This window comes from Myxine glutinosa, chromosome 9 (genome assembly GCF_964187855.1).
Source record: "Myxine glutinosa chromosome 9, kmMyxGlut1.1, whole genome shotgun sequence".
Taxonomy (NCBI): domain Eukaryota; kingdom Metazoa; phylum Chordata; class Myxini; order Myxiniformes; family Myxinidae; genus Myxine; species Myxine glutinosa.
This window is the reverse complement of record NC_136269.1, coordinates 97,192,904-97,215,531: the sequence shown is the minus strand read 5'-3', so window position 1 is coordinate 97,215,531 and position 22,628 is coordinate 97,192,904. Positions and strand designations below refer to the sequence as shown.

At 42.9% G+C, this 22,628-nt stretch overlaps 1 protein-coding gene across 3 annotated transcripts in view; it reads right to left on the bottom strand.

Moving 5' to 3' along the window:
* Positions 1-22,628, bottom strand: part of LOC137435204 (engulfment and cell motility protein 1) — a 143,596-nt gene that overhangs the window by 65,191 nt on the left and 55,777 nt on the right. For 2 of the 3 annotated variants that reach the window (XM_068128778.2, XM_068128779.2), the window contains 6 exons: positions 18,049-18,151; positions 17,617-17,768; positions 15,357-15,435; positions 14,946-14,996; positions 11,251-11,373; positions 8,992-9,102 (listed from right to left, as the gene is read on the bottom strand). In XM_068128778.2, the coding sequence (XP_067984879.1) occupies positions 8,992-9,102; positions 11,251-11,373; positions 14,946-14,996; positions 15,357-15,435; positions 17,617-17,768; positions 18,049-18,151 (619 nt within the window). Of the gene's footprint in view, positions 1-8,991; positions 9,103-11,250; positions 11,374-14,945; positions 14,997-15,356; positions 15,436-17,584; positions 17,769-18,048; positions 18,152-22,628 lie in introns of those variants that run through there. The other variant, XM_068128781.2, reaches the window with a different exon arrangement.

Genomic DNA, 22,628 nt, shown 5'->3' with positions numbered 1-22,628 from the left:
GTCATTGTTATCATCTCCATCCACCTCCTCCTCATCATCACTGTTCTCACTCTCCAGTTTCTGTTCAAGGATATCCACCAGTTTGGTTGGCAAAATGTCATGATCTGTCCATTTTGGCTGCAGGGTCCCACTTTCGTCTACCCATCCATGTCCATGAATTGGATTCGGCATATCAGGATTTGGGATGTGAGCTCGCCTCCATATGGCAACTTGATAATTTGCACGTTCGGCATGCTGTTGCAGACAGCTTTTGCATGGGGGCAAGGAACCCATGTCGAACGACTTCTTGGGATCCAGGGTGCCTCCAGTGGCACACTTAGCCTGTAGTAGAAGGTACCTCAGTTCATTTACAGTTTTGACGTTTGGTTTCCCATACAGTGCACAAGTGAATTCCTCCAGCATGTGCTGGACGTCATTGTCCACTTCCCAACTTTCACCAACTCGACAGAATGCCTCCTGGAAATTGATACTCTTTTGGAGAAGTTTTATCGCTTTGATTTTCCCTTTCCCCTTGAAAGCACTCGTGCTGTCGCAGCCACTGAAAGCATGAAGGCCAAGTAATGCTGATCGTAAAACAGGTGAAACGGTTTCTGCGATTTTGTTCATGTCCAAGCAACGTTTCGAATTGCCTTTCCCTGTTTCGAACAGTATTCTGATACCCTCTAATCGACTAACATGGAACAACAAGATGAAGAAGATATCGCTGTCTGGACTGCGAACCCGCACACATTTGTACCCGACTTCCTTAGCGTACAGACAGTACAGAATGATCCGCGAGTCTGTTTCTTCCTGAGTTGACTTGAGACCAACAAGCTCCTCTGCTGGTGGTTTCCCCATCAGATGTTAGACGGTATGCCCTCCCTTCTACAACAATGGTAACACTCCGATCCTTTAGTGAGCTTGTGAATACACCACCACTCCAAGTGGACAATAGGATTCTGATCAGTTGTTCTTTGTTTTCATCATTGGTTAGGAAAACTCCCCAGTCTTTTGGTCTTCTTGTTTTTTCACCGCTTACGATGAGCTTATCTCCACAACCCCGCCTCCGTCGTTCTGCTGACTTGACTGAATCTGGCCTGTACATGTCTGTGCTGAAGAAAACATCATGCTTTGTTGTTAGAGACTTGAAAACCTTCTGAGCTATTCCCTCAAAAGTGTTTGGTATTTCCCTCATGTAATAGAGGTTTTGGGGGGTGGGGTGTTGGGCTAGCGTTGCAAACCAAACGGGCAACACCAAACCCTGGTGTTGGGCTAGCGGCTAGGGTGCCGGCTTAGGATCCTAGGATCCTGGGTTCGAATCCTGGTCGATCGCTGAATTAACGCCAGGGGGGTTGACTCAGCCTGTCATCCTTCCGAGGTCGGCTAATTGAGTACCAGTTCACTGGTAATTCCCTGTTTGTCGTTAAAGGCGGCAAAAAGGGTTGGCGTCAGGAAGGGCATTCGGCCGTAAAACATTGCTTCAAAAAGGGGACCAAAAAAACAACAACAACCATGGTTCCCGAAAAAGGCCAACCCCCGCTTTGCGGGGAAAAATGGCCTCTAAAGGTGGTTATTATTTTTATTATTAATAGAACCAAGCATTTCCGTCCTCGATAACCAGACTGTCTTTGATATCAGGAGGTGCAGATGAACAGTCCTCGTCCAAATCCTTTACAAGATTGGCAAGTCCCTTAGACTTATCTGTCTTTGCCATATATCCATGTGCTCCTGCTAGACTCAATGGCACTGGTGTTACAGGATAGGTCAGTAGCTCCCACAGGTCGAGTTTTGCTCCAGGAAGCTTTTGGGACTGAACCAGCAGTTGAAATGCGATGCTTCCCTGCTGCTTATACTCAACGGTTTTATTTGTGGAGGATTTGACTAGCACTGCCTTGTTCATATCTTCCATTGTTTTCAACTTTAGTCTTTTGATCGGCTCGAAGAAATTCTCATGTGTCTTCAGCCGTTCCTCTATAAAGTTTTTCTTCCGGTCTGCTCCCGCGGATTCTGCACGCAGAATGTCCCGTTCAACGTCAGAGCTGGCGGGTGCACCAGAAGAAAGGCAGTATAACTTGTCTGCATCCGGAAGTTCAAAGGGGTAATTGAAACTTGTCACAGCTTCTACAGTCCGTTTCACCTGCTTTTCACTGCGCTGCACTTCAGCATGACGTACATCCTTCTGTTTCTTCCCCGTCTCTGCATCTGGTGCCATGTCAGCCATGCTGTAGGTCACTTGCAAGTACTCAACCCTTTCTTTTGAAGTCGGTGCCCATCTCTGGTACGCCCCATAATTAGTCGAGATGCCAGATATCCCTGCTCCACTTCCACCCCCTCCCCTGGATTTCGCGTTTTTCATGAATGTCTCTTCAATAGTCTTGTCGACTGCACATCTATTCCCTGGTATGAATGATCGAGCTACACTTATTGCCCCCCGTTTCAACAAGGCCGTTGCTCCAGGATGAGACCTCTCGATATTTGCGATGAAAAGAGCAAAGAATGTCAAGTACCTAGCGTAGTTCTGACCATCGAAACTAAAGAAAAGATCAGGCATACCCTGCTGCTCATGGACTCCGTGTCCTTTCCTCCTGACAAGGTGGAAATGTTTCTGTCAACCCTCGACTCCGATTCTGCAACTGGACCCGACGGCATCAGCCCACGGGTCCTAAAATCCTGCTCTGCCGCTCTATCTCACCCTCTCTCTGTTCTCTTCACCCTCTCTTTTGCTCAAGGTCAACTGCCATCTGCTTGGAAATCAGCCAACATCACCGCTTTGCACAAAAAAGGTGCAAAAACAGATCCTAGCAACTACAGACCAATCAGCCTTCTCCCAATTATCAGCAAAGTCATGGAATCCATCATTGCTTCGGATATGAAATCTTTCCTCTTCTCCAATGGCTTGATCTCTGATCATCAATTTGGTTTCAGACCAGGTCACTCTACTCTGGACATGCTGCTTCTGCTGTCTCAACAATGGATGGAGGTCCTCAATGCCAAACAGGAAATTAGAGCTGTCTCCCTCGACATATCACGTGCCTTCGACACGGTCTGGCACCCCGCTCTGCTCACCAAACTCTCATCCTTTGGTATCCATGGAAATCTCCACGCATGGCTGGCGGACTTCCTCTCTAGTCGTCGTCAACGTGTGGCCCTGAATGGGTTTCTCTCATCTCCTCTTCCTGTTCAGGCTGGAGTTCCCCAAGGCAGTGTTCTGGGCCCCGTGCTTTTTCTGGTCTTCATCAATGATCTCTCTGACTCTCTTGAAAATCCTCTCTATCTCTTTGCTGATGACTCCACTCTCTGCCGCTCCATTCCTCTTCCCTCAGATCGGCAGTCTGCAGCCTCCTCACTCTCTGAAGACTTGGACAAAATCACAGACTGGTCAAACAAGTGGAACATGTCTTTCAATCCTGACAAATCTCACACTCTTACTATGTCTCTCCGAAAAGATCGACTGGACAACCCTCCCATCTACTTTCTCAACAATCCTCTCCAAGAAGTTCTGTCGCTCAAGCTTTTGGGTCTCACTATCTGCCATGATCTTTCTTGGGAAAACCACATTTCCAAGCTGGCCTCCAAAGCCAGTCGCCGACTGGGCATCCTCCGTCGTGCGAAGTCCTTCCTCGGCACACCTGAGCTCCTCACCACATACAAGGCTTTCATCCGCAGCTCAATGGAATACTGTTCTCCCCTATGGGCCGGTGCTCCTGCCTCACACCTAGCTCGGCTTCACGCTGTTGAAACCAAAGCTTTCAGAATTATTGGAATCTCCCGCGATGAAGCTATCTCTGAGGGCCTTTCACTCACTCACCGCAGGCAGGTAGGTGGTCTTTCTGTCTTCTACCGACTCCTCTCCGGCCTTGCACCCCCAGCTCTCTCTGTGCTCTGTCCCCCAAATATTCCTACAGGTCGCACAAGATCTGCCAGCAACCCTCTGATGGTTAAACTGCCGAAATCTCGGCTCTCTGCTCACCTTCACTCTTTCATTCCTCTTTTCTCCCGCCTCTGGAACAAACTCCCTCACTCCCTTCAATCCCACTCCTCCCTCCAGGTCTTTAAAACAGCTGTTCACCACCATCTCTTATCTTCCCCCATCCAAAACCTTGATCTTTTCTACCCCCACTAATTCACCCCAGATCCACCTTGTTTGAAATTCCAACTTCTTTCCTGGAAGTCCTGGCAGTGTCCATATGTTTTATACCTCTCCCACCGCCCCCTTCCCATGCCCCCCTACCCCAAAGCCCTCGCCCTCTCTTAGATCTCTCGATGTCTCCATGTCTCTCGGTCCCTGCTCTCAAATGTTGTGTTTGTGTCCTTCCCCCTCTCTCCCCATCTTGTCTACCGCTCCCGATGTTATATGTTGTATGTGTCGGTTTGTCTTTCTGTGTGATTAATGTTCGCTCTTTCACGAGCCTCGATCTTGTATACAAAAAAAAAGAAGAAAAAAAAAAGGCATCAAGCCAAGACATTCACCATAGAGAACGAAGTCATTTGGCTTCACTGCCTCAAGTAATGCCAGGGCCAACCACACACGATCTATGTAGGATATCCATAGCTTAGCAGTTTTGCCAAGTTCACCTTGCCTTACACCATCACGAAACTTGAGGTAGTCTTCTATGTAAGATCTGAGGACTGTATCCTGCAAAACTGCTGCTTCAGTTTTGCTCCCCACTGACTGAATCAGTTCCATGATCAGATGCTTTGATTCCTGTGGACTTCCGTCAAAGGGCAATTTCTCGCCTCGGCCATCAAGGAAACGTACGAGCAGTAGGCGTTCCAACGACTCCACCAACACCTTGTGACAGTGAATAGACCGTCCGTAGTTCTTACCAGATATCACACCACTGATCGATCCTGGTGAAGACAGACCAGCTTCTAGTAGAATGTCGGACAATCCTGTACCTTTCATCATCTTGCCAATCATCTTTAGGTAAGCGCAGACCAGATGGAACGTCCCAATCATTACTATGTGGTTTTCATAGTACTAGGGCATTGCCCGTACGTGGGTGCCCGTTCCTTGCCAAAAAAAAAAAAAACGCTACCCGTACGCTCTACCCCGCCCGTACGCCCGTAAACAAAAAAAACAACGCTCTTCGCTTCCGCCCTTCGCTCTGACTGAATTGGGAGAAATAATGCGCATATGAAATCGAGAAATTATTATTTTCTCCGGAAGAAATCGAATTACGAACCGTACCGTAATGGCGGTCAGGGTCAGCTCGTAACGCGCTCAGCTCCGCTCGTCTCACATCGGCCACGCCTACGCAACAAAGCGTTCTGTGATTGGCTGCCGGAAAGCGTGCTGCCGGACAGTCGTCACTGTCCGGAAGTTCGCAAATCGCAGTTACGATGAATCGTTTTAATTTAATCGCAGTTTGAATTCGTTTTAAAACATAGTTTAACGGCAACATAGTTTTCCAACGTGAAATAAATGAATACGCTGTCAAATGTGCCGTCCGAGGCAGAGTCCGATCGCCACGTTCGGCACACGTGATAGCTCGCTGCCCTCTGATTGGTTGAATCGTTTTTTGGACATAGCTCGGTAAGTAATTGTCCGATTAATATGAAACCTTGAAAAGGCACATCCTCGGGTCCCCAGCAATATACCTGGCAAGTTTCAAGTATATCGGACCCGTGGTTGTCGAGAAACAGCGGTCACAGACAAACAAACGTACAAACGTACAAACGTACAAACGTACAGAGATTACTGGAATTATAGATAGATGTTGGGCTGTTCCAGATCAATGGATAGGCTTTCATACACACACCTAAGTCAAAAGTTGTTATCACATAGTTCTGGCCAACCTCCTTGCTTCCCTCTTCCGAGTATCGTAGACACTCCTTCACGGCTCTGTTATCAGTTATAGGGTGGGGAATCACCGGGTAATATTCAACTGTACTCAGGTTGCATGGAGTCTCCCCAGTAAGCGAAATGTACCCACCCCATCCAGGTATACGCTGCTGAACTGTTCCTGCATGCAGCCGGATAAGGAGCCAAAGTAGGTTTTTAACCATTGCGTTCTGATAGGCCTCCTTGCCACCATCTACATCTGAATCGACGACCTCGTAGCCAGGGCTTCGTCTCCGGCCTAGGTAACAATCACCTAACTCGACATCCATTGGTTCCGTCAATGTACGTTGTCCCGTCCTCTGGATCGAAGGTATTGGAGGCTTAACCCCGCCTGGGGATTCTCCTGGTGCAGTCACCAGCTCTTGTAACATGTTCCCATGAGACCTATGAATGGACCCTGTACCAGAAATGTCATTTATGAATTCATCATAGTTGAATGCCGACACAGGGGGGTAACCGACACAGGGGGATCACTGACACAGGGGGGTAACATCAAAATATGCGTGGGAGGTTTTTCTGTTAACATGGTTTTTCCTAACCCCTAGGGTGGGGGGTACATGGACATACCCGGGAAGTTAAGTTGTGGGGGGGGGGGGGTGCATGTCAACCCTACTCAGCCCACAGACTATTATGTTTTCATGTCTGTCTGTTTGTTTGTCTGTCCGTTTGTTTGTGAACTAAATATCTCAAAAAGATGTGGACGGATTCGGACAAAATTTGGCAGAGATGTGGCGTATGCGACAAGGACTAAATGATTAGATTTTGGTGAAGATCCGGATTTGGATCCGGCTACCAGAATTTTTAAAAGTGATTCTTCACCATTGGGAGATAGGGCCAAAAACGATACATAGCAGGATATCTCAAAAGGTTGTGGACGGATTTGGACGAAACTTGGTCGACCAGGTGGGTGTCTGACAAGGACAATTCGATTCGATTTTGGTGAAGATCTGACCATGGATTCGGATATGAGAATTATTTAAGTGATTCTTCACCATTGAGTGATATGGCCAACCAGGTGGAGGTATGCTCTCTACTGAGTGCCGTTCTAGTTTTAGGTGTGAAATTGTAGCTTTGGAGTGGTCAATGAGGCAGGGAAGATGTGGAAAGGATCCTCAATGGGAATGAAAAATGGGCTGTCAGACAATGAATTACAAAATTTCAGGCACACAAAACTGTTCAATTCTACCCTCGAGTAATCAATAGAAATGGCTGAACACAACAAGTTATAGGAACATTTTCCTTTTTCAGGGCTTTGTTTGAATGATGGCTGAACACAAACATCATAGAAATAGAACGGCACTCGGTAGAGGGCATACCTCCACCAGACACAACTGTTTAGGTTTTGGATCCCATTGATAGGCCAGATCTGGATTCGGACCTTAGCCAAAATTGAAATTGGTGTGCTCTTGTCACTAAACCAACTCGTCCACTGAGTTTTGTCATAATCCGTCCACAACTTTTTGAATTATGCTATATATCCTTTTTTCACCCCATCTCTCAATAGAATAGGTACACCGTATCCCTGCGCATCGTGAGAGGCGTAACGGTTGGCGTCAGGAAGGGCATCCGGCCATAAAAACATTGCCTCAAACAGGGAACCATGATGATTGTCATGGGGTCCGCAAGGCTAACTCCCACTCCAGCGGGGAAAATGGCCTTAAAACGATCATTCATTCATTCATTCTCAAAGGTGACAAATCACTAAAAAAATTATCATATCTGGATCTTCACTAAAATCTAGTAAACTCTTCGTTGTCACACACACAACCTCTCCACCAATTCACGTCCACATGTGTCCACAACTCTTTGAGATATCCTGCTCACAGACAGACAGGCAGGGTTGGAAAATATAACCTCCGTCCACCTTGGTGGTTGAGGTAATAACGTGATGCATCAAATGATTTGTACAAAGTAGAAAGAGGCCTTTTTCTGCAGGTCTGTGTAAAAATAAAAAATGGTCATAAAAAAATCTGATCTACAAGTCTTGTGTAGGATTTACATGGTGGACAAAGACAATCAATTAAAATACAACAACAACAACAACAACAACAGGCATTTTAAGGCCATTTTCCCTGCAAGAGCGGGGGTTAGCCTTGCGGTCCCCATGACAATGTTCTCCATTTTTCCCTATTTTCTGCATCTCCCCTTGTTAACCCCCTTGCCGCATTTCTTCTTCGACCATCTTTAGCCAAGTCTTTCTCGGTCTTCCCCGTCCTCTACTTCCTTCTACATTCATTTCCATCACTCTTCTCAACCAGTCACTTTCATCCTTCCTCAACACATGACCAAACCATCTCAACTTGTTTCTCTTCGCAGCATCCATCACAGGCTCTATTCCCATCATCTTTCGCAATTCATCATTTGTCTTCCTCTCTCTCAACGATACTCCACACATCCACCGAACCATTCGCATTTCCACCCTTTCCAGCCTTCGTTGCTGCTCTACGTTCATTACCCATGTCTCGCTCCCATAAATCATAACACTTCTCACACATGCAGCATACACCTTTCCCTTCAGCTTCAACGACACTCCTCTCCTCGTCAGCATGCCACTCAGTTCCCGAAACTTCTTCCATGCACATCTCACTCGAGCAACCGTTGCCGAGTCTGATCCACCTTCTCCATTCAGCATGTCTCCTAGGTAACAAAATGTTTTCACACCTTCCAGCTTCACGCCGTCTCCAAGATCCAACTCAACATTTCCTCCATCTGTTATACTTAAAATGTAAAATGTATACTTAAAATGGTATTGCCATTTTGCTTGGGCACTCTGGGTACAGTCAAGAACTATGAACACACAAACAACAAACGATCATAGCAGGATAAAATCTGCCAGAAGGCAAGTTGTGCACATTGCTGTTTTATTCAGTCCTAAAAAGGACTTCAAGTACGATTTTTAAAATTACATTTGCTTATTGAATTTGGGCGGCCATGCTTTATCAGCACGAGCCCAACTCGTCTCAAACACCTCAACCACCCGATTCCATCTCAACCACCCGAGTGGCTTGGAAAAGGCATGAGAGTAAATCCCAAGGCATGGACTGGCACCCTCCACCCTCCGTTGGGCAGCGAAGTGCACAACATTCATTACTACTAACATGTCCAGATCACCTTTCAGGCCAAAGCTACGATGCTTGCGCTTTTGCAACATTCCAGTATAAACTCACCTGAAATCCGAGTCTTTTATAGTCTTTTGCATAAACCGATTTGTGCCGGTCCTGCAGCTCTATGTTGTCAAAAGCAATGTTTCGCAGATCAAAAAGAGCATCACGTTGGCTCTGATAGAGGTGGAGAAGGAAACAAAAATGGAGGCAAAATATTTAAAAAGGGGCAAAAAGGTGATGATGATGCAATATATATGTAAATATTTGATGTATATAAATTTCTGGTGAATATACTTCGGACTAAATCACTTGGATGCTCTTGTGGGGTCCTCCTGGTAGTGAGTAAATGTGGCGACACCATCATCAGTAGAAATTTGTTGTACCCACAAGTGCTTGACATTTAATGAGAAGCGTTTGAAAATGAGACAAAATTATTTACTTCTCTAGTACAGGAAGATCCCACAAAAGGAGGATTGTTTTTATTTTCTTTGCTTGATAGTATTTAGGTATGGCAGGGTCACCTTGAGTCCCCATTTAAAACCATGCAATTATTTCAAGTGTCAATGTATTACACAAAACACACAAAGGCTCGAAGGGAGTCGGGGGCAACAGGTGTTGAACTGTGTGACTCAGTCCACCAGCATCACCTGTCAGGTGGAGGAAGTACATAGCAAAACTTGTAGCTGCATGGAGGAAGCTGTTCATGACAAATACATTAATCTCTGAATATTGTTCATAATTTATAAATACAATGTTGGTTTATGGATATCAAAACTTTCCCATCACATTTGTAAAGTTTCATTGTAACGTGGGATAACTTGTATACAAGATGCATCCACATGGCATCGATTTATTCTTTCCATTGGGGAAATTGAGGCAGGCCAGTGTGCACCCTGCCAATAAATCATAGCTGGAATGCAGAGCATGTGTGCAGCACCACTCTGAACGAAGAGTGAAACAAGAAAACTGCAAAGTTTACAGAAATCACATATTTAACATTTGGCTATTTCCATGATGAAAGAAACTAGTAAGCAGCCTCAAAGGTAAGCACCCTTTGAGTACGGGATTTTTTTTGATAAAAATACCCCCAGTACGGGATTAATTTGGCATTACGGGAATGCAACCATACTGACGATCTATTTATAGGTATAGTCGATGACGTGTAGTAACGTCATCCGTACACAAAACTTTTTCACGGGTTGCGGCACTGGACGTCATCCGTACTCAAAGGGTTAAGGAACTTAATTTTGATTTGATGGACCGCACACTTTACAGAGTGTTGGTGCTGCCGAAGCAGTTCATTGGCAAAGGCTATACTTAGGGGTGTAGTACTGGCAGAACACACTAGAGCGCAGCTCCAGCACCTCAATCCATCTGAGCTGGAGCTGCAACAGTCCAAATTAAAAAACAAATCATAAATAAATAGATATTTAAATAATAATATAAATATAAATATAAAAAGACCCACATGGAAATCAATTAATCATTTTCAACCCAACTGTTGTCAACATTATTTATTTATCCACTTCTTTTTTTTGCTATTACGCGTTTTTCCTCATTTTTACATTTAAAAAAAAAACCCGTACCATATCCACAATGTATGTAGTCCCTTGCAAATGGCAACTTCTATAATCACATGAGAAATTATTTGCGACTTTCCCAGACTTTGTTTTTACAGCTCTGCCAAGTCCCCATAATTACCATCTCTCATTTAACCCTCATTATCCCTCACTCGATCTTCCTCTGTGCCACATGAAATCCTCATCTGAGGGAAGCCAACAGCATGTGGTCATTTTACAGCCATGTGTGTGTGCGTGTGTGAAGGCACACACGTTTAGTAAGTGCACACACTACCCACCGAATCTGGTATCAAGGGAGTACTGTCGGGTAAATACACACAACATCTCTCCAAAGAGTGGGACAAAAAGATTTTTTTTTTTTAATCTGCTGCAAATAAGATTCCTTTTCTTTTTTTGCAAGATAACAATGGATGTGTGACACTATGTCGCTGGTTAATGACTCTGGGACCACAAATAATGCTGGAGATGGTTACAGTGTTAGGATAAGAAAAAATTAAACCCACACAGGAATATATAATGCAATACATGTTTGTCTAGTGATTACAAGAGAGACCTCGACGATGGGATTATCTGTACGAAGCAGATGAGCCTTATATTGGGAACATCCAGTGTGTTTGTTTATACGTAATCAGTTCCTTGCGTGCGAGAAAAGGCAAGTGAGAGAAAAACTAATGAGGAAGAACGTATTAGAATCAAACAACTGATATGTGGAGAAAAAGAAAAGAAAAAAGTCATTATTAACCTGGTCATGAGGGTCCATCTTGGTCAACATTCGCATCTCCAGGAGGTTGAGACAAAGCCTCTGCAACACGTGCAACTGGTGGGCCATGTTCGTGTGGATCCTACGACCATTGTGAATCACATGCTGCAAGAAACAATCGCAGACATTCCAAAGATGATAAAAATGCTCAGCAATGAAGCAAACCTACAAGATGACGATGGATACATAACTATATCGGTTAGATGAACACCCGACAATGATAACGGGTGGTTGAAAATTGTCCAGCCAAGCGTTTACTTTCAAAGCAGATTTTAAAAAAACAAGAAAACAATCTGAGAAATTCAATCTCAGAAAAGACAAAAACAGTTGCACAAACCACAAATTCAAACCATGGGCAATATTTCCCCAAATGATGAACTTTTAATTTGTTATTCATCTTGGCTCATTTCCAGTTATGATATTTTGTATGCATCGTGCTTGAACGTGGAACGGCCAGGAGCATAACTTGAGAGACAGAATACGCGGCCTTCCTCTGCCTAAGTTCACATTTATATTTGATTCTATGAGATAAAATGTTATTGTGGGAATCACGAAGAGAGGATTAAAAAGGATGACCAATAGTCATCTGTAATCAATAAGTATGTCCGAATAAGCTGCTTGAAGTAAGTAACCATCGAAGACGTCATAGTTTTGACCTCGACAAACTTCTGGGACTCCCTCACTGAAAGGTTTGTTCAAAACACAAAGAGAAGCAGATAGGAGAAGTGGAGAAGCCGTGAAGGAAGAGCTGACAATAGAAATGCCACGAGGAGCCCATGTGAATCAGCACTGGGCACCACGTATTAGAGATCCTGGAATATTGTGATTCGTCTTGGTGTGGATGCAATTCCAGGAGATCGTGTTAAACATGCTCATGCCAGGCAAGGAAGAAGTGGCATCACTGCATTCTTCCTGCATAGAGCCAATCAGGAGTTTGTGAGCAAACGGCTCACATACCCGAGTGAATTCCAATTTCCCCTAAGTGGCGTGGCTGCTGTCAAGAGGGCATTTGGATCACAGCTGTAATTGCCCTCCAAAGTCAGCTGCAGACTGGGAATCCTCCATTGTTCCAAGTCATTGATTGGAAAATCAGACCAAATTACAGCTGACGAAAATTTGTCCATAGCTAAATGGAGTACTGCTCCTTTGGCTGGTGCTCTCGCATCAAATCTGTCTCTTCTGAAGTCTATGGAATCCAAAGCTCTCAAAACTAGTATCATCTCCCACGATGAGGCTGAAACACAAGGCCTGTTGCTTTCACATAACAAATAGGTGGTGGCCAATCCTTTTTACTGCTTCTCCTTTGGTCAAGCTACCTCTGCTCATTCAGCTCTCAGACCCTACCTCAACTCCTCCAAGACATGCACCTTCTTCCAGTAAGCTTTCTTGGTTAAACTCTCAAAATCAAGGTTTATTTTCCCCAACTTCCACCCTTTTGCTCCTCTTTGTGGAACTGCTTTCCGGAGACTGTTCAAATGCAGTCTTTCCTTTAGGGCTTCAAAGCAAGTGGCGTACCACCATCTCAAGTTGGTCCATCCCTACCCGTGATCTTTTCTACCTCCATTAAGCCTACCTTATCCAACCCTCTTACTCACAGATGTACTTCTTTTTTTCGCCCTGCTCTCTCCTCTTTTCGATATTTCCTTTATTTGTTGTGTTCAACTGCTGTCCCAGTCAGTATGCTACATAATTACACTTTGTTCCCTCACTCTTCCATGAGCCTGTATTATGTATACAAAAGTAAAGCTTCCCAGTGATAAACTGGTAATCAACAATGAAAGGATTCATAAATAATGGTCGAAACTGTGAAGGTTTTAAATTTATTTTAAACAAATAATCGCTGAACACAATCAGAGTTATTTAGACTTAAAAAAGATGTTGAGGAACGACATACGTTGCAAAGCTAAATGGCAGAATATTTTACCTTTAACTCCCGTTTATCCTTCCACATCATCAGATTCCATGTTTTTCCTTATCCCCATACATAAAACAGCCCTAATCTTGCTCTTTCTCAGCATTTGTTGACCCTTTATCTTTTGTTGCCAAGAAAGCTCGCCTATGTTTACACGTAGCAAAGCTCTGATGGCACCAGCAGGCACAAACATTCTTGCACAAACTTTGAAATACATTTCTTCGGTACCTTTCTTGAAAAAGCAGAGGTCAAGTATTTTACTTCAAGTAAAGTTTTGATAGAATCACAGCAAGTACAACAGAAAAATGATGTAAAAGAGGACATTATTAATGATGTAAAGTTTTGTAGTTCATTAAAAAAATTGCTCGGCAAGGTATCTCGGTTACAAAACAAGATAACACACATTTGACGTACAATGTTTATCAAGTAAAGTCGAACAGTAAATAAAATAACATGATAGGGGTGCAAGGAAACGAGGTAAGGCGGCATTTATTTATACACACATTTTGTGTCTCAACATGTCTTTTTTGCTTGGGGCCTACTTACTACACCTAACAGCTAACAGACGGATTTGTACTCATAAATACAAGAATGAAAAGGACTTTTGGAAACAGAGGATTTTGGTTCTGTTTTTTTGTATGCAGAGTCGAGACTCGTGGAAGAGCTAGAATTGATACACCGAATTAGTACACCGAGGAATATAATAAAAGAAAATGGGATTCAAACCTTGTTTTTTCTACAGCACTTATGAGCAAGAGCCCATAGCAATAATCTTACTATAATTCACCAAATGTCCGTCCGTCCGTCTGTCTGTCTGTCTGCCTGTTCGAAGGTACCGTAAAAACTGCTGAACCGATCGCAAAGATATTTTGGGTGGGTAATCCTGGGACCCATGGGAGTAAAATAGGCTATTTGGTTTTCCCAATTTCAGCTTTAGTCTCCAGCATTCTCAGGTTTGGACTCCCGCATAACATTCGCATTCGCATGACGTTCATTGTTCTCATTGTGACGACGCACAAACGGCTGCACCCGGGAAAGTAACATGTCTCCATCGATCGCTAACAGATGGCTGTCTCCATCGATCTTGCCAAGGCCGTAACAGCTGTCAGCTCAAAATCCTTTCAACTGTTGATTTGGTACAGTTACACGTATCGGGAGTACATACGACATAGCGATTGTGAACACGATTATCGATCACTATTCACGATCACGATCATCACGATCATAGTGAAACACAATGGAATAATATTTACCGATATGAACAGTGATGTGGCTTTCATTGAAATTCTAAAGATACTGTTTAGATTTTGATGATTTGTGTGTGATATGATTTAACGGATGTTTATAATTTTAAAAACCTTCAATTTCTGATATTTTGCCATCGCCATATGCAGATTCGCCACGGACCCACGATCGATGTTTCTCTACGTGAACGTACCCGTTTGTTTGCGAACAGGTACGTTTTTCATGGAAGTCCTTCACGAACTTGCTGTCCATGTCTGACGTGCGACTGAAGGTGCTACAGGAATGTGGAATTTATTGGTTTCATGCTTTAGCATTCACCGTATCTGCATTGTCCGTTTGCTTCTGGCCTCCCACCCGTGCGTAGCACGGGTATCTCTCTAGTCTATATAATATACCCTTGATAAACCAAAGTAGTTACGAATATATAATAAAAAGTTACACAGTATGAAAACATAGCGTTACAACAGCTTCAAAGAATGACACGTCAAACAAAAAGTCAGATCAAATCCATCAAGCTCACCGACAGAATTGTCTGCCTCAACTCTTTCTGTGTGATCAGTTTTGCCATTTCCTGTGTGAGGGCAGACAGGTAGTGCACATGTCACACGTAGATTATAGAGTAATACGTATTTTTAAATCACATTTTTCACTTGCAATTAATCATTCAGACAGCACCCGAATAAAACTAGCATTGCATATATGAGAGTTCAGACTATTAAATTATGCAACAGATTTGAAGACAAAGGTATTTTTTAAAGTTGAAGTTAAAATGAATGAACAAATCCATTAATTCATTAATTATTCCAATGGGACAGGAATAACATTAAAACAAATGCTACCAAAATGTTCAATCTCGTGTGTTGCATTCTACAGAATTGAAGCAACTACAGGAATGAAATTGAAAACGCTGCACTGCAAAGCAAGGCCTCACCTGTTTCTTCTCCAGAGGAGCTTTCATGTACAAGGCGTTGATAACAGCAAGAGCATTCGTTTGGATGTCTTGATTGCTCCTGATGAATGACAAACAAATTTGTTTTTTTATTCTTATATTGTAATTTCAAAGGCAAGGTTGGGGATTTGTGAGGAATCAATAAATACAAAGAGTCTTTGAAAATTTTACTATTCACAAAATGAACTTTTTTTTTTTAACTGAAATGTAAACTTTATGAAGTTACCTCTGCCACCGACCGAAGGTGGACAGAGGTTATATTTTCATCTCTGTTTATCTATGACCCTGTTTGTCGATCTCAAAAAGTTATGGATAGATTTGGATGGAACTTGGACATTTTGGGTGTGCGACAAGAACAAATTCATTATATTTTGGTATAGATTTGGATCCAGATTCGAGAATTTTTTACGTAATTCTTCAACATTGAGAGAAAGGGCCAAAAACGAGAACAGCACTCAGTCGAGTGTGTACTTCTGCCAGGCTGATCATTATACATGTTGTATCCCACTGATAGGTCGGATCTACACCCGGGCCTTAACCAAAATCTAATCCGCTTGTTCTTGTCACCTACCCAACACCTCCACCAACTTTTGTAATAATCCGTCCACACCGTTTTGAAATATCCTACTGTATATAGTTTTTGGCCCAATCTCTCAATTGTGAAGAATCACTTGAAAAATTAAAAAAATATCCTCGGATCAGGATCTTCATCAAAATCGAAGGTAATTATCCGTATTACACATGCAACCAACCTGTCCATCAACCTTTGTGCGAATCCATCCACAACTTTTTGAGATATCGTGCAAAATATCGTTTTTAGCCCTATCTCTCAATGGTGAAGAAACACTTTAAAAATTAACATATCAGGATCTGGATCCAGCTTTTCACCAAAATGTAATCAATTTAGCCTCATCACACACCCAACCTGTCCACCAAGTTTTGTCTGAATCCATCCACAACTTTTTGAGATATCGTGTAATATATCATTTTTAGCCCTATCTCTCAATGGTGAAGAAACACTTTAAAAATTAACATCAGGATCTGGATCCAACTTTTCACCAAAATCTAATCAATTTAGCCTCGTCACACACCCAACCTGTCCACCAAGTTTTGTCTGAATCCATCCACAACTTTTTGAGATATCGTGCAATATATAATTTTTAGCCCAATCTCTCATGGTGAAGAAACACTTTAAAAATTAACATATCAGGATCTGGATCCAGCTTTTCACCAAAATCAAATCAATTTAGCCTCGTCACACACCCAACCTGTCCACCAAGTTTGGTCTGAATCCATCCACAACTTTTTGAGATATGGTGCAATTTATAATTTTTAGCCCTAGCCTGGTGTTGGCTTAGCGTTTAGGGTGCCGGCTTGGGATCCGAGGATCCTGAGTTCGAATCCCGGTCGATCGCTGAATTAACGCCAGGGGGGTTGACTCAGCCTGTCATCCTTCCGAGGTCGGCAAATTGAGTACTAGCTTGCTGGGATGAATGATCCTGGTGTGTACCCCGGTTTAGAATAGGTACAACGTATCCCTGCGCATCGTAAGAGGCGACCAAGGGTTGGCGTCAGGAAGGGCATCCGGCCATAAAAACATTGCCTCAAACAGGGAACCATGATTGTCATGGGGCCCGCAAGGCTAACCCCCGCTCTAGCGGGGAAAATGGCCTTAAAACGATCATTCATATAATTTTTAGCCCTATCTCTCAATGGTGAAGAAACACTTTAAAAATTAACATATCAGGATCTGGATCCATCTTTTCACCAAAATCTAATCAATTTAGCCTCGTCACACACCCAACCTGTCCACCAAGTTTTGTGCGAATCCATCCACAACTTTTTGAGATATCCTGCTCACAAACAAACAGGCAGGCAGACAGGGGTGAAAGCATAACCTTCGTCCACCTTCGGCGGCAGAGGTAACGATATCTCAAAAAAAGTTAGCGACAGATTGGGACGAAACTTGATGGACCCTGTACAGGTTGGGTGTATGGCGAGAACAAATTGGTTCAATTTTGGTGAAGATCCAGATCCGACCTATCATTGGGATACAAAACTTAAACTGTTTAGCATCATCACCCACTTACTGTTGATGTCTTCTTTCTGGCCACAAATTATGTCATCACCCATACGATCCATCTATTGCATTTTAAAAATCTAATCCACATCAAGTCGATGAAATACTTGGAAAATTTGGGTCACATTGCCTCTTAAGATAGTGTGAGGCTAAAGGCCATACACAGCGAGGTGGTTGATAAGCTGTGGACGTTCAAGCTCCGAGACTATAATGAGGTAAAGGTGATTGTTGCACTGCAGCATGCTTTCCAGCAATGACAGCGAGTAATGCAGGACAGTAGCATCCATGGCGGTCTTGTTCACGTAGCTCACAACCTGCCAAGCCCACACAACACGGGCACTTGCATTTGTTACTACTTACACTTAAGAAAATTCACAATAAAAGAAAAGTCACTGGCTGAGAATTTTTTTTGGACAAATAAATCTCAACAATTTCTTGATACTCTTTTAGGATCCCTAAACTAAGAAAATTCCAACTTGTGTTCAGGTAGCAAGACAGGATAACCTCAAACTGAGAGGACACTATCCATTAACATCCATTAACAGAAAGGGAAAGAAATGCTATAAAAGGCACAACACCCAAAACAATCCTCACCTTTTTTACAAATGTACCCTGGCGGAAACGCTCCCATGAGGCATATCCATGGTCCATGAGTTCCACAATGCAGGTCAATGTGAATGCCAGAATCTCCCCAAACCTGGAAAGCATCAGTTGAGATATATCAAAAGTTGCTGAAATGGCCTGTCCAACAGGGTACAGGAGCATATGATGAGGCATCAGAGGAAAACATACCAAAGCTCAGATGAAACGTTGTAAATCACATTTAGTCAACAGATCCTACTATTAATTTGCAATTGGTCACTGGCTTTGACACCAACACATTTTTTTTATTACGCACACCAAGGGCATCAAAAAGCTACATGTATCGAACAAACAGTTTCAAATGGAGCACCTCGCCGCCATTATAGCATTTAAATGGCATCAGATGTGGCAATAAATGCGAATTGTTGTTCCCAGCTTGCTGACTTGATGACAGAAGACGCCATTTGCATTTTTGACACCTTATTCCCTACTAGTGGGGGCACCAGTGGGAATCCCACAGGCATGGACGTGTGACATTTTGACATCTTGAGTTTGATGCTGCACATTCAGTTTTACAAAATGATTACTGGTAATTCATCAAATCCACAAATTATGTGATTGACACAATTTATTTACTTTACATTATATGTTACTCCTCACTCATTTCCTCTACCCCTCATTCATCTCTCTCCCCCTCCCCCCGCATCACTCCACTCCTCTCTCTCCCCCCTCATCCCTCTCCAGCTGCTCCCTTCCCTTTACTCCTCTCCCCCTCACTCCTTTCCAACTCCTCCTCAATCCTTTCCAACTCCTCCCCACGCCTCTCTTCTCCCCTCACTCCTTTCCAACTCCTCCTCACTCCTCTCTTCGCTTTACTCCTCTCCCCTCACTCCTTTCCAACTCCTCCTTACTCCACTCTTCCTTTTACTCCTCTCACATCACTCCCTCACTCCTCTCCAACCCATCCTCTCCCCCTACCCCACTCTCCTCTCAACCCTTCACTCCGGCAGTTGTTCCAATCGAGCAGGTACGGCAAATATTAGAGGTAATTGAACTTTTCTCTTGGAGCAACACAGTGTAAATCCGCCCCTTTGTCCTGTTCATTCATTTGTGAAATGCTTCGCAGAACAGTACATGCATGTTGACGTCATCGGACTCGGATCGCAATGATGATCTTCAACAATATTATCCCATACTTCATCTGGATTCATTACAGATGCTCTTGTACATAGTTGCTGAGTACACATTACCTACCCTCCAACGTCTTTGTTGCTCAGCATCCCGTTCAAGTATGTGTTAACGTTCATTGGCGGTCTCATTCTGTTCCCTGATTCTTTTATTCATTTTGGAAATAGCAGTTACAGACGCGACGCGTAATTGTTAACATGATTAAGTGGCGACACGTAAACGATGCTACGCCCTTCTCCCCACGTGCAGAGTGTTTAAGAATTGCAATTTTTATTGTGACGACTATCTGAAGAATACAGCTCAAATGAAAAAGTCCTTGGGAAAACTCTTATGGGTTGTGTATAAGGGCATTACATTACACCCTTCTGTCTGTCGAAAACCAAAATTACTCTTTTCGTTACAGCATACAAAATGACATTTTTTAAATTAAAGATTTCAAATGCACTTCTTTAAAGTGTACGTGCACATAACTTATAAAATAAGAACAAAGAAATATCTCTTGGCAATTTCCTGTCTGTGTTATTTGGGCGGTGTATGATATACCATGCGGCGATTTTTCTTATATATCTCGGCAATTTGCCGTCTGTGCGTGAATTTTCTCAACTATTGTTGAAACGGAGTCTAAAACCATCGATAAAAATGAAATCAGATGGTGAATTAGAGTCAAGATAAAGCCGCGAGGGAGTCTCAATTGACTCTATGTTACAGGCCTTTGAAAATGCATTTTATTCTATAAACGGTAACTTTCATCGAATTTTCTTCCGTGTTTTGCAACCGAGTCTAAAACCACATTAGCGACTGTGAAAAATGAAATCAGGTATCGAATTAGAGTTTAAATAAAACTATGAGAGAGTAAGAAACTGCGAGCCCAACAAAAGAGGCCTCAAAGCTATGCGAAGAAACAAAATGGTGGAGATTTGTTTTTGAAGCCCATCCCAGAATGAGTGAAGCCACTCTCACGGACAGACACGCAGACAGACTCACGATCGCAGATTATTATTTAGATGCCGTTTAAAATCCTGTGCGGGCACGGGCAACTTGCTAGTAATTGAAATGCAAGATGCGTCAGAGTAGTTAGAAAAAAAAAAATTATATATATATTGTTATGGATTCGTCACTTCCGTTGTGGTTTTCATCCACTGTAAACATTTTTGATTCCATGTACTATTATTGTTTTCAAAAGGTTTATTGTTTATGAACCGTTTTCAAAAGGTGAAAAAGTTAGAGTTAAAATAAACCGGAAACCGGACCGGGAACCGGACGACGACGAAGAGGAAGAGTAGAAAAAGAAGGCGGAGCAAGTGGTCGGACAAGAAGCATAGTTGCTTTGCGGTCTAGAGCGAACATTGGCGAGCAAGAGTCACGAGTGAACTTTGGGTTTCCCAGGAAAGGGATTCCTGCGACAGAGTTGTTATCGCTGTGACAGATTCGCCTGCGTGTCAGGTTTTGCGATCGATTCCGAAGAGAATCCTCGTCATGCCGTTACGTCTCGAGTACGGGCCGTCGGCCATTTTGACTCGCGCGCTTTGTGCGTCGAGCATGGTTTCTTTGCTTTGCTTCAGCCGTTCTCACTGCATTCAGACGTTTATCTGGTGTGTGTGTGTGCAACGCGGATTTTGAAGGTAAATCTGAGGTTCGCCGACTGTGAGCCGTGAAACGTCCATACCCGAGGGTATGATTTCCCTGTCGCCTGGAGGGCGCCTTTTGATTTCCCAGTCGCCTTGAGGGCGCCTTTGCGCAGCTTTGGCAGCAGGACTGTAACTGCCAACCCAACGAGATTCTGGTCTCGATTGGACATTGCTCTGACGATCGATCGCTGGAGCGGATCGACTTTGGCTTGAAGCCGGGAGCGACTTTGGTTTGAAGCCGGAATCAACTTTGGCTTGAAGCCGGGATTAGAGACATTGGGAATCTTCTTCTTTTCGCTCACTTAGAGCACAGTGAGTTATATTGTACAGACCTGATGGTACCATCATAGGATATATATTGATTGTACTTTTGATTACTATTGTTGTTGTGCTGTTATTCTTGTGTGATCTTAATACAATATTTGTTTGTTGGTAACAATTGGTGTGGCTTCACCAGTGATCTATGACATACTGAATAACACATTTTTCTGCCGTGACTCCTCTCGGGGCTTGGAGGTACACCGTGACCAGGGGGTTGGGGAGGAGCACGTAACAATATATATATATTATATATATATATATATAATATATATACATATATATACATATATATACATATATATACATATATATACATATATATACATATATATATATATATACATATATACATATATATATATATATATATATATATGTATATACGTATATATATATGTATATGTATATATATATATATGTATATATATATATATGTATATATATATATATATATATATATGTATAATGGGCTTATCTACGGTATTGGGACATTTGTGGCATGCCTCTATTGTTAACTGAACTGACGAAAGCACAATGATTTTTTGTCGTACAAAATATTAAATTCAGATGTGGCACACCCTGGAGAGATACCAGAGATAGTTTGGTGCAAATAAAATACTTCGTTGGATTTTTATTTCAAATGAAGTTCCATGTCCACCCTCCTACAAAAGGGTGAAAACGTGACACGCCAACATATATCAAAATAAAACATGATTAGAATCACATATATGAGGTCAAGTTCTTTCCCTTATCTCTATCTATCTATAATTCCAGTAATCTCTGTCTGTACGTTTGTTTGTCTGTGACCGCTGTTTCTCGACAACCACGGGTCCGATATACTTTTAACTTGCCAGGTATATTGCTGGGGACCCGAGGATGTGCCTTTTCAAGGTTTCATATTAATCGGACAATTACTTACCGAGCTATGTCCAAAAAACGATTCAACCAATCAGAGAGCAGCGAACGATCGCGTGTGCCGAACGTGGCGGGCACACTCTGCCTCGGATGGCACATTTGAGAGCGTATTCATTTATTTCACGTTTGCAAACTATGTTGGCGTTAAACTATGTTTTACAACTAATAAAAACGAATTTGCGATTCATTCGCTTTCCTGCGCGTTTGTGCACGCGATGGCGATTTCTTTACCAAACTCCGGAAGCCGTTCGCTTTGGACCAAACCATTGCATGTAAATAGAGGGGGGGGATTGTCACCACTCGCAAGCCGTTCGCTTTGGACCAAACCATTTCATGTAAATAGAGGGGGGGGATATAATTTTAGATATAGATATAGTACGGGCATGCCCTAGTAATAATAATTACAACATCATTAAGTAAACTTATCGCGTTTTTTTTTTTTTTTTTGAAGTCGTTTAATATTTTTTCTGACTTTTCAAAAATGTAGTGCACTTTCGTTATGGCGTCTGTCCCCGAAATTACGAACGTGAAAGATAGGTT